Source organism: Sceloporus occidentalis, unplaced genomic scaffold (genome assembly GCF_023333645.1).
Source record: "Sceloporus occidentalis isolate IW3139 unplaced genomic scaffold, rSceOcc1.0.p SCAF_2, whole genome shotgun sequence".
NCBI lineage: Eukaryota > Metazoa > Chordata > Lepidosauria > Squamata > Phrynosomatidae > Sceloporus > Sceloporus occidentalis.
In genome coordinates, this window is record NW_028316982.1 from 140,924,401 (window position 1) to 140,935,529 (window position 11,129).

An 11,129-nucleotide genomic window follows, 5' to 3' on the forward strand; every position below is an offset into this window, starting at 1 on the left:
TTTGCCACTCAAAACTTACCATTGCTGATGGATCATTAAGCAACCATGTATATCAATACTCTCTGCCTGAATATTATTATTGTTATTACTGTTAAGCTTTATTTGCCAAGTGCTGAAAGTTTACACAGCAATGTATTTCCATTGCTTTTAATTGGGATGATTTTTCTTTTGTAGAACATTTCTACTTGCATGTATAAAATAACATGTATGGCCACTCTACCATGCATTTTGGATTGTTTGAATGAAGACACTTCTTGGTCACAAAGTACATGTAAAGGCTGTCAAACAGAAGCGGTATGATGTGGGCTAACTTTACAGGGGCCTACTGGTAATATGTCATACCAGCATCTACCTTGACTGTTTGGAATGCTAGCTTTTCACAGCTAAGCGAATTTGATATCTGGATAAAGGTTGTTATGTTACCTCTATCTTTATGAAACTATGTACCTTTGATGCTCTTGGCAGTGTGTATTTCCTGTACTTGGTGGCATGGTATTCAAGAAATTATCAATCTGCCAGTCTGAACAGCTATTTTTATATAGAAGTAAAGGACACTACTGTTAAGCATGGCAACAGATGTGAGTTATTAATTACAAACTGCATTTATTACACTGCGACGCAATACAACAAAACAATCTTCTCAATCTGTAATAACAAACAAATGATTACCCAGAAATTGGGGAATCATACTTGTTAAAAATAAAGTCTGGTTCCCTTGGAACAACATATATGTACCATATCCAACTTTGGATGCAAGTCAAAAAAAGGTTTTATAAAAAAAACAGAAATACCCTTTTAAAAAAAAGGACAATCATAACTTCGTTATCATCGATCAATGCATGTTATTGGACATCTAAATAACAGCCATCTTATTTTAACAGTACAGTACTGTGTCCAACCTCTAAACTTGTATTCAATAACAATGCAGTAATAAAAACATGTGTGAATACATTTAAGTAGTGGATGTTTGCTGCAGACGCAATTCAATTATATTCACGATTTTCTTTAATCTTCCATTCATTTTCTGTAGTACTCCCACAATTTTCCTATTGATATTTTCCTGGGTTTTCAAGGAAGATTGCACTGTAGAGACAAAAGATATATACAAATAGCTTTTAATAAGACAGTTTATTGCAATGTATTCTCTGTTTAACACAATATGTTCATATATTTCTTTTTATTTACTGTCTTGAAAGTAAAGTTTTCGTGATATTCAGTTATCCGGTATATAGATGTAAGTTATTAATATAAACCTTAATCCTTATATGACCACCACTCATTTTTGAAAAAGACAATGCATATTTATTTAAATTCACCTGACTGTTGAAGTTCAGTTATGTAGCTGGGTACAAGAGTTTGGGGTTCTGGCAAGATGTCTCTTGCCGAAAGGATTCCCGATGGTCCTGACTGGATTCCACTACAGCAAGGTTCATCTATAGTATCTGCATGTTGATCCATATAAAAAAATTAAAGAGATAACTAGATCAGAAATTGTGCATTGATCATAGTAAGAATACTCTAGGAAAACTGCAGGTCGATAATACAACTAAAAATGTAGGACATTAAAATGTCTCCATCTTTTTGCAGTTAGAAAAAGTAAGAAAACAGAGTGGCAATGCTGTTGTCTAATAATTTTATCCTCCATATGTACACCCATCTATCCCTTCCTATGTTGGAAAAGTATGGCGACCTCAGGGCTGGTAGTCCATTTTAGTGTTGTTTTCTTTTGGAAACTGATAAGGGAAGTAGCCTAATATGATATTGATATAGTGACTGTCTTTAGCAACTGTTCCTTATGGCTACAACACTGGAGGAATTCCATGGCATACTATGCAACAATGAGCCCTTACTTGTAAAGCTACAAACTTACCCGAGGGATTTTTTTCCTGGGAGCCATGGTTCCCCGCCATAAGCCACAGCTCTTTCATTAGGGGGAAAAAGGGTGGTTGTTTTTCTTTGGGGGTTGATGGCCCAAAACTATTCAGACTGCCCAAAAATTTATCACGCGTCATTTTGAACTTCATGAATTCCTCTTCGGCGGTGCGGCTGTAGCCATGCATTTTTAATTGCTCTGCTACCTCTCTATGCACAGGAAGAATTGGTATAGAACGGGACCTCATGAGCGTCTTTAATTTTCCGCTCCCCCTAACAAATCTCAGGAACAGATCAATCTCCTTATTGACCCATTTCGAACCCTTACTACGCGCCATCACTGCTTCCCAATAACGTCGGCCACTCCGAAATGTCCAGCGGGAAGAGGGATTTGCAACGTCATCACTGTGCAGGGATTCTTGGGGCCAAAACTAGACTTGCGCCCTCTAGTGCTTTTACTGCAGTGCCGGGAGTTTGGGAGTGCAGAGAGCCAGCAGCAGCAGCTAAGTGCTAACGCAGAAGTTTATTTCACAACCTCTATAATTAAATTGCAGACAGTATTATTTTATACTTTCTGTAATTAGGAAAGCCATGGATAGCCATGCAGTGACCGAAAGCAGTGCCTCCGCACAAGCAAGGGGGAGGGTGTGGAGTGCCAATGAAGTTTTGGCCTTATTGGAAATATGGAAAGAACAAAAATTGCAGACCAAATTAAAAAAGAATTACAGAAATTTGGATACATTTAAGGTTGTATCTGATGAAATGGCAAAGAGAAACCATGTCAGATCTGCCGAGGAATGCAGAAGCAAATCCAAAAAATTGAGATTTGAGTACAGAAAGGTTGTGAAACACAATCAGAGAAGTGGAAGCAACCCTATTACATGTCCCTTTTATAGGGAACTAGAGGAAATCTTTCATGGGGATGTTAGCATCACCCCTAATAGGTTATCCCGAAGTCTTGATTTTGAAAGGGAGGGTGAAACCACAAATGTGACTCAAGAAACCGCATCCACCTCCATGGCTAACACAGGCGAAGGAAGCACCCAAGAGACAACTACCAGACAAGACAGTGATGAAGGCAAGTTGCCCATCTGTAATGCCTGAAGATTTCTGCTATGTGCGTGACAACATTATTTTGTTAAAATAACAAAGGCTTTACTCTTTTTTTCCCCTTGAATTTTTCAGATTCTGATGACACTTGTCTCGATGACACAGTCATTACGATACCTGTCACAATTTTGGAAAGTGGACCTACGCAAATAGCAGGTAGTCATATATAAATTTATGTCAATTTCTGGATCTCTGTTTTCTTCATAAATATTGTGAACCTGTATATGTGTTCAAAAGAAATAACATTGGTGTTTAATGCTCCACTTTGAAGGTGCGACTGGAGAACAATTGGGTGACTTGGAAAGATGTGCAGATGATATAAGCGGTACAAGCAATGGTAGGTAGCATCTGCTTTTCTAAGAAAATTCCTTGTCTACAACCCTTTACATGATGCTACCATAAGAAATAAATTTCCTTCCTGTGGGCTTAATTTATTTTCACTAGTTTTTAAATTTCAGTACGTAACGATCCAGAGGACGAACCACCCAATGTATTGCTGTCTCCTGGAACAAGACTGCGTTCGAACAGGAACAGGAATCGTCGCGCCAGAAGAGGAGAACATATTGCGCGCAGTATAATGCAGAGTGCAAGTCGAGAGGCCCAACTTACCCGGAGAACACAGGAACGGTTCATGGAAATTGTACACGACAGCATGAAAGACTGTAGGAGGACAGAAATGGAACTTGTAAATATTATGGAGGAAGATGTAAGGAGAAGTGCACAGGACAGACAGAGAATGTTGCAGTACATGGAGACCATGACTGAACTGTACCGGAGGAAAGTAGATCATGAATGTTCACTTCCAACGGGGCAACATGATACTATCGCCCAAGGAACTATGCACACATCATTCAGGGCATCTCCGTGTGATATTCCTCCTTCAACACCAGGCCCAGCTGTCTTTACAGATTTCCAGGAGCAGCCATCCACATCATATTTTGGTGGGAAACGTCAAGGGAACAATTCCCCTGAACTCTTTGATGAACTTCCTCCTGCTTATGCTCCTGATGGTTGTCCTGTCACTCCTAGTAGTGAAATTAGACATGATGATGACAACACAGTAGAGAACATCAACAGGGATGTTCAGAATGTTGTTGCAGTCACTGTTCCCCCAGAAAATGAAGGCTGTATTGGAACCGTGCAATGTGTGAACAATGCAGGAACATCTTCCTTGCAAGGCGCAGTTGCACCTGTTCCAAACCAAGATAAACCATGCAGTTCTCGTACTGGGAGGATAATCAAGAAAAAAAAATATTTTCCCCATAAGGGAAACATATAGGGAAAAGGTTCTGTTTTGAAACCTCAGATATGTTTCAGCATTCTATGTTTACCCTGTTACGTGCCCTTTGTGACCGATAAAGAGGGACTTAAACCATTTCTCCTTGAACCACATTAAAATTTCATTTTCATGTTAAGGAAAACTTTTGTATGTCACCATGTGCATATGGATATGTTCTCACCTAATGTATATACAGTGTATATAAATGCATGCTTTGTTGACATAATGGAAAAAAAGCCACCAGACGGGTTTTTTCCAAAAGAAAAAGGATATTTAATCGTGTTTTAAAATGTTAAGTTATATTGTTGATAAAATACAGCTGTGTTCTCAGAAAGTGGTCTACCGTCCTTAATATACCTAAACATTTCCACAACAATAGCAACATTATTCAGCAATGGTTTCTAGAACAGCCTTCCTTTTGGTTTTCAAGTTTGGTATTATCCTTAATGTCTTCACAGTGTAACATTGCAATGGTAGAAAACATGATGTATTAATATAAATGTAATATAAACAAGCCATTTTTACACCATTGTTTTCCTATATTCCCAAAAAAGGATATTTGAAACATCAATATAGCAATTGTATAACACTTCAAAATAGATTTCCAAAATTTGGGTAAACTATGAAGCTAATCTATAACAGTCGGGTATTTATACCCCACAATAATATATACACCACTAGCAGAACCTGATTGGAAAAAAAAAGTTAAAAGAAAAAAGAATCTAAACAACCGTGATTCAACATTGCCGTCTGGTAAAGTTATTCACATGTTGTACATGACATGTTGTCAAACACATGTATATCAACATTTATAGATTGATACAAAGGTAAACCAAGAAGAAACGTTTTGATCAGATCAATGCTGTTGCCATAACTGAGGTGATGTTATGAAACATCAAATAATGTCAGTTTCTGGTGTTAACGACCCAAAATAATGTTAGTTACTGCAGATCTAACAGTTTGACCCTCTTTTTTGTGATTTGTAGAGTGTCCTCTGATGTTATTCGCTAAAGCGGGGAGGACAATTTTCGCAGGTGGCTCTACATCGGGATCAAGCACTTCTCCCCTCGTCTCACAAATATTGTGCAGTATGGCACATGCTGTGACAACAGAGATAAAATTTTCCTCTTTCACAGTTAGTCTACCAGACAGACACCCCCACCTAGATTTCAATCGCGAAAAAGACCTCTCCACCACGCATCTTGCCTTGCAATGGGCGGTGTTATAAGCAAGTTTGTCAGGTGTTAATTCTCCATGATATGGTGTCATGAGCCATTTCCTGATTGGGTAGGCACCATCCCCTATAATCAGTGGTGGAATGGCTACATCGTGGACATGAAGGGTGGGATTTCCGGGCACAAAACAGCCTTCATCCATCACTTGACAGATAGCGGAATTGGTAAATATGTGGCTGTCATGTGATCTCCCACAATTCCCTACTTCAATGTCAATAAACCTCCCACTGTGATCTGTAGTTGCTTGCAGAACAATTGAAAATCCCTGCTTGCGGTTGATGTATTCCTCTCTGCGTCCCAGTGGTGGGCAAACAGAAATATGAGTGCCATCAATAGCTCCTATGCAGTGTGGGAATCCGAGTCTCTGAAATCCATCCATAATCTGAAAAAAGGCAAAGGTATAATAAATTTGGGATATCAAAAAGGTGGGTTAACATATTTCATATCAGATGATGCATTATTATTATTATTTTTTGGTATATGAAACTGGGATCAAAGAGACAAAAGCATAAAAAGGACAATAGAAATTATTATGGTTTATATATATACCTAGAACACACTGAAGGGGAATCCAGATGTTACTTGTTCACATATCAACTCTTACAAATATATCAAGATACATTTTTTCAGAATTGCAAACCACAACAGCACAGCTGGATAAGAGAGAAGCCAGCAGCAGAGATGCACCTCCGAAGTGCATGCTCCAAGCCCAGGACCACCCCCCCAGCACAGCTGGATAAGAGAGAAGCCAGCAGCAGAGATGCACCTCCGAAGTGCATGCTCCAAGCCCAGGACCACCCCCACAGCACAGCTGGATAAGAGAGAAGCCAGCAGCAGAGATGCACCTTTTAAATCCATGCCCCAAGCCCAGGATCATTAACCCACCCCCATAATTGCAAAGGTAATTGAAAAGGCAGAATGTAAACATATCTTAATGGTATTACATAAGCAAAACCTATATATCTTTAGATATGCATTTATGCATTTGCACCCAGAAGTCTTAGGTTTAAAGTAATATTGATACACACCGTGTGGTAGTTTCCAAGCTGGATAGTTTTCCTCAGCAGCAGCTTCTCCATGGCAAGGCACACCTCGATGGCGATTTCTGCAGCTGTGGATGCTCCAACCTCAAAACGGGAAGCCACCTTCTTATACATCAGAGGGCTTGAGAGCCACCAAATAGTCAGGGCCACTCTCTTCTCCACCGGGATGGGACTCCGGAATACAGACTCCCCACGCTCCAGCTCTGGTCTCAAGATGCTGGCCAGATCAAAAAGGGTTTCTTTAGACATGCGGAAGTTAGAAACCCACATGTCGTTATCCCATCGCTGGAGGACTTCGTCACTCCACCAGTTGGTCCGCTCCCGGGGTTGCTGCCACCAACGTGGGATGCGAGGCCAGGTCGCCATCCATGCCAGACAACTGGATATATCTAGATTGCCGCTGGCAGCCATAACTGCAATCTTACTCAGAGCAGCCCTCCGGCGCGAAATGAGGACAAGTGATTTAGCAATGCGACTCTTTCTTCTCCTTCTTCGCTCTTCTTCTTTCTCTACCATGCTCACAAGATCAAAAAATGCTTTCTCCGACGCCATCTTTACACCCCACAAGGAAGTCACCGGACGACTTCCGGTTAAAAACAACCACCGAGTGGCGACGTCATTGGTACACCGCCCCCAAGATCTAATACGCATGCGCTATAGCAAACCGTTCTGAGAACGGTTTCAAGAAAGGAATCGCATTGCGGTAAACTGCCGTTCTGATCACGTTCTCATCACGTTTTGATTGCTAATGCGGTAATATCCGTTCCAGGAACGTTCTCATCACGTGATGATATGGAACGTTCTCAGAACGCAGTGCGATAATCTCCTAGGAAAGCCCATGTTGCCAATTTCTTTCTTTCACTTAGTCTCAGAGGTGCTACAAGATCTCTCTACATACTGATTCCACAAACTAACATGGCTATATTTTTGAATGGTAACACTGATGTTATTGCAGGCCCATTAGCCTGTATAACAGAAATGCCTTCCTTTTCTCTCACCACGTTGAGGAATTGGAATTAAATTCGTTCTTTCACATGATCTGGGAATGCCCTCAAACCCACTTTATGGCAGGTTATCTCAGATATAGCATCCTGCATAATTGTCTTGAATCCAGCTTTACTGCAATTATCAATGTTTGATAAAGTATGTGGTCTATTGCTTTATTTTTTAAAAAGGTTACTGGAAACTTGTTTAGAAACACCACACCACTAGAACTTTTGTAGCACAGAAAAGTGTTTGGGGTTGGGCTTCCAAAACATAGTTAATAGGATTATAGGAATGTCTCATCTATCACAGTAGATCCCTACAAAAGATGTTCTTTCAAACAATGTTGTGTATGTATTATATGGCTTCAAATCATTTCTGACTTATGGTGACTCCAAGGTGAACCTTCATGTGGTGTTGGTTTGTTTGCACGATTTGTTCAGAGGAGATTTGTCATTGCCTTCCCCTGTGGTTGAGAGCATGCAACCTGCCTAAGGTTACTCAGTGGGTTTCATGCCTGAACTGGGAGTCAAACCCTAGTCTCATTACTAGATAGTAAAAACAACACTTTTGTGGTAGCTGAAAAACTAGCATGGTTTATTTGATGGAAGCCTTCATGGATTCTGTGTAAGTCATCAAATGCATAGAGTGGAGTCTATGAAAATGTATGCCAAATAAAATTTGCTATCTTTAAACTGCTACAAGAGTCTTTCTTGTCCTTGCTGCAAGAAACTGATCTGGCTTCCTCACTGACATCCCCAAGATTCAAATAATAATAAATTAAGTAGAATATACCTGACATGTGCTTATTTGGTTACAAGAACAAGAAAAAACCAAAAACAATAAAAGATAGTAGTGAATTAAGTATCCTAAAACAGTTGCAACAAGTAAACTGTAGTGAGCAATTTACTAATTTATGCATTTATGTACTTATTTATTAATTTGTGTTTATTTATTTGTTTATCGAAAGCATGAATGTTTTGCCTCTAAGCCCACCAGGGCCTGGAGGTAATGTACAACAGATGTACAACAGATAAAAACATTTAAAACATTAAATATGCAAATAAAAACATTTAAAAACAGACTAAAACAACAACTTTAAAATATGCAAAGGGATCTTGTAGTACGTATGAGATGAACTGAGAGAAATAAATTGTAGCATAAGCTTTCATAGACTTGGTCTACTTCCTCAGATAAAAACATATATTCCATGTCTGCATCTGAGGAGGTGGATCAAGTCTATGGTAGCTTATGCTACATGTTATTTCACTCAGTTCATCTCATATGTACTACAAGATCCCTTTGCATATTTTAAAGGAGTTGCTTTTGTCTGTTTTTATTAGCACATTTAATATTTTACATAGAATCATAGAATCATAGAATCGTAGAGTTGGAAGAGACCACTAGGGCCATCCAGTCCAACCCCCTGCCATGCAGGAAATCCAAATCAAAGCATCCCTGACAGATGGCCATCCAGCCTCTGTTTAAAGACCTCCAAGGAAGGAGACTCTTATCACCCTCCGAGGGAGTGCATTCCACTGTCAAACAGCCCTTACTGTCAGGAGGTTCCTCCTAATGTTGAGGTGGAATCTCTTTTCCTGTAGCTTGCATCCATTGTTCTGGGTCCTGTTCTCTGGAGCAGAAGAAAACAAGCTTGTTCCCTCCTCAATATGACATCCCTTCAAATATTTAAACAGGGCTATCATATCACCTCTTAACCTTCTTTTCTCCAGGCTAAACATCCCCAGCTCCCTAAGTCGTTCTTCATAGGGCATGGTTTCCAGACCCTTCACCATTTTTGTCGCCCTCCTTTGGAGATGTTTTTATCTGATATATATTACCTCCAGGGCTCTGGTGGGTTGAGAAGCAATGCATTAATCTTCAGATAAACAACCAAACAAATAAAGATCCCTTTGCAGAGTGATACTCCACACGAACACAGCAAAATCTCTGAATTCTACCACATTTAAAATAGTTTGAACCAGCCAGAGCACCCATGCATGGTTTTAAGGACCACAAACCATGCAGAACTGTGCAGCCTGCACCTATACAGACTTGCCCATGAGCAAGTCAAGAAGGTTGAAACTCACTTGGGAGGGAGTTCCCCAGTCAAGTTGCTGCTACAGAGAAAGCTCAATTATATGTACCCAACAACTACCTTCCCAAGGTGGTGGGATATGTAACAGGTCCTCCACTGAGAACAGCAAATTTCAGGCAGCCTCTTAATGGGAGGAGGTGATCTTTCAGAACCTTGTTACAAGCAATGAAATAAGTGAGTAAGGACACTTATCCCAAAGTCTAATAGCAGCAGCAACGAGTGTGACCCTGCCACAATGAGTAGGCAGCTGATCTTTGTGCATGAAGGGAAACAAATTGTTATTTATTTAATTTATTATTGTTGTATTTTTATATTCCAAGCTGAAAGAGAGCATTTTTGATGTGTCAGAAGTCATTGTGATTGGTTACTATATACCTTGAATGAGGGAAACAGTTTTATTTATTTATTTATTTATTTATTTATTTATTTATTTATTTGTCTGTCTGTCTGTCTGTCTGTCTATGTGGCCTTGTTCTGGAAGAATTTATCCCTGACATTTCACTTGCATTTGTGGCTGGCATCTTCAGAGGTTTTAAGGAAACAGGGAGGTTTGGAATTTGATGTTTTATACCAGGCAGCAAAGATTCTTGTGGGGAATGGGCTCAGTAGCTGTGTGAAACCAATTTGTCCTAAAGCCTTTCCACGGTGCACAATTATAGCATTATGATCCTGCTTTAACTACTAAAGCAACATCTTATGAAACCTGGGGTTTGTAGTTTGGGGATGCCTTAGAGGAACTCTCTGGCTGAGAATTCTAAATACTCCTTCCTAAATTGCAAATCTCAGGATTCCATAGGATGTTTCCATTGCAACTAAAGTAGAATCATCGTGCTATACCTATATATTGTGAAAGGGTTCCTAATATGGTTTATACCAATATAATCTTCGGTAGAATGTTGAAAGTTATAACAGGGCCTTTTGGTGTCTTTTGAGTTTTCCTCCTCTTCCTGTTTATGTGTTGTGGTACAGAAAAATAGATGGAGAAATATGAAGAGGCTATGAGATAAAGAGTGAAGGATCACTACATTTTATTGCACCATTTCTCCTCATATTCATATCTTATTTTTGATAATTTAAAAAGCCATATAGTGTTATATTCTGTCAGACTCCCCCACCCATGAAGTATCAGCCAATCATGAAAACAACAACTGGTAACTGAAAGAGAATTCAGAAAGAGCTACTATAAAGACAGATAATTTTAAGTGTGATAATTTATAATCACAACATAAATCTGAAACAGAAGAGGACAATGTGATTACACAGCCTATTCCAAAACACAATATTTTGCTTTTTACAAAGTATGAACAGACACAATGAGGATGTACAGTGTATTAAATACAAACTGAATTAACAGTCATTCTTTCCCTCAGTGATGGTTTGGGAACTGTATACAGTACATCCAATTTTCACCACCTCTTCAAATTGAAATTCCCTTAATGTTTAAACATGTATAAATCTTTTACTCTGTATGTTCCTATATTTGTTCGGTTATATCCCACCGATATAGG

At 39.3% G+C, this 11,129-nt stretch overlaps 1 protein-coding gene across 1 annotated transcript; it reads left to right on the forward strand.

Annotated features, from left to right (window-relative positions):
• Positions 1 to 3,308: 3,308 nt before the first annotated feature.
• Positions 3,309 to 4,462, forward strand: LOC149319084 (uncharacterized). Its single transcript, XM_089507959.1, has 2 exons — positions 3,309 to 3,319; positions 3,441 to 4,462. Exon 2 carries the CDS (start codon positions 3,560 to 3,562, stop codon positions 4,259 to 4,261), a length of 702 nt encoding a protein of 233 aa, XP_089364085.1. The 5' UTR covers positions 3,309 to 3,319; positions 3,441 to 3,559; the 3' UTR covers positions 4,262 to 4,462.
• The last annotated feature ends 6,667 nt before the right edge of the window (positions 4,463 to 11,129 follow it).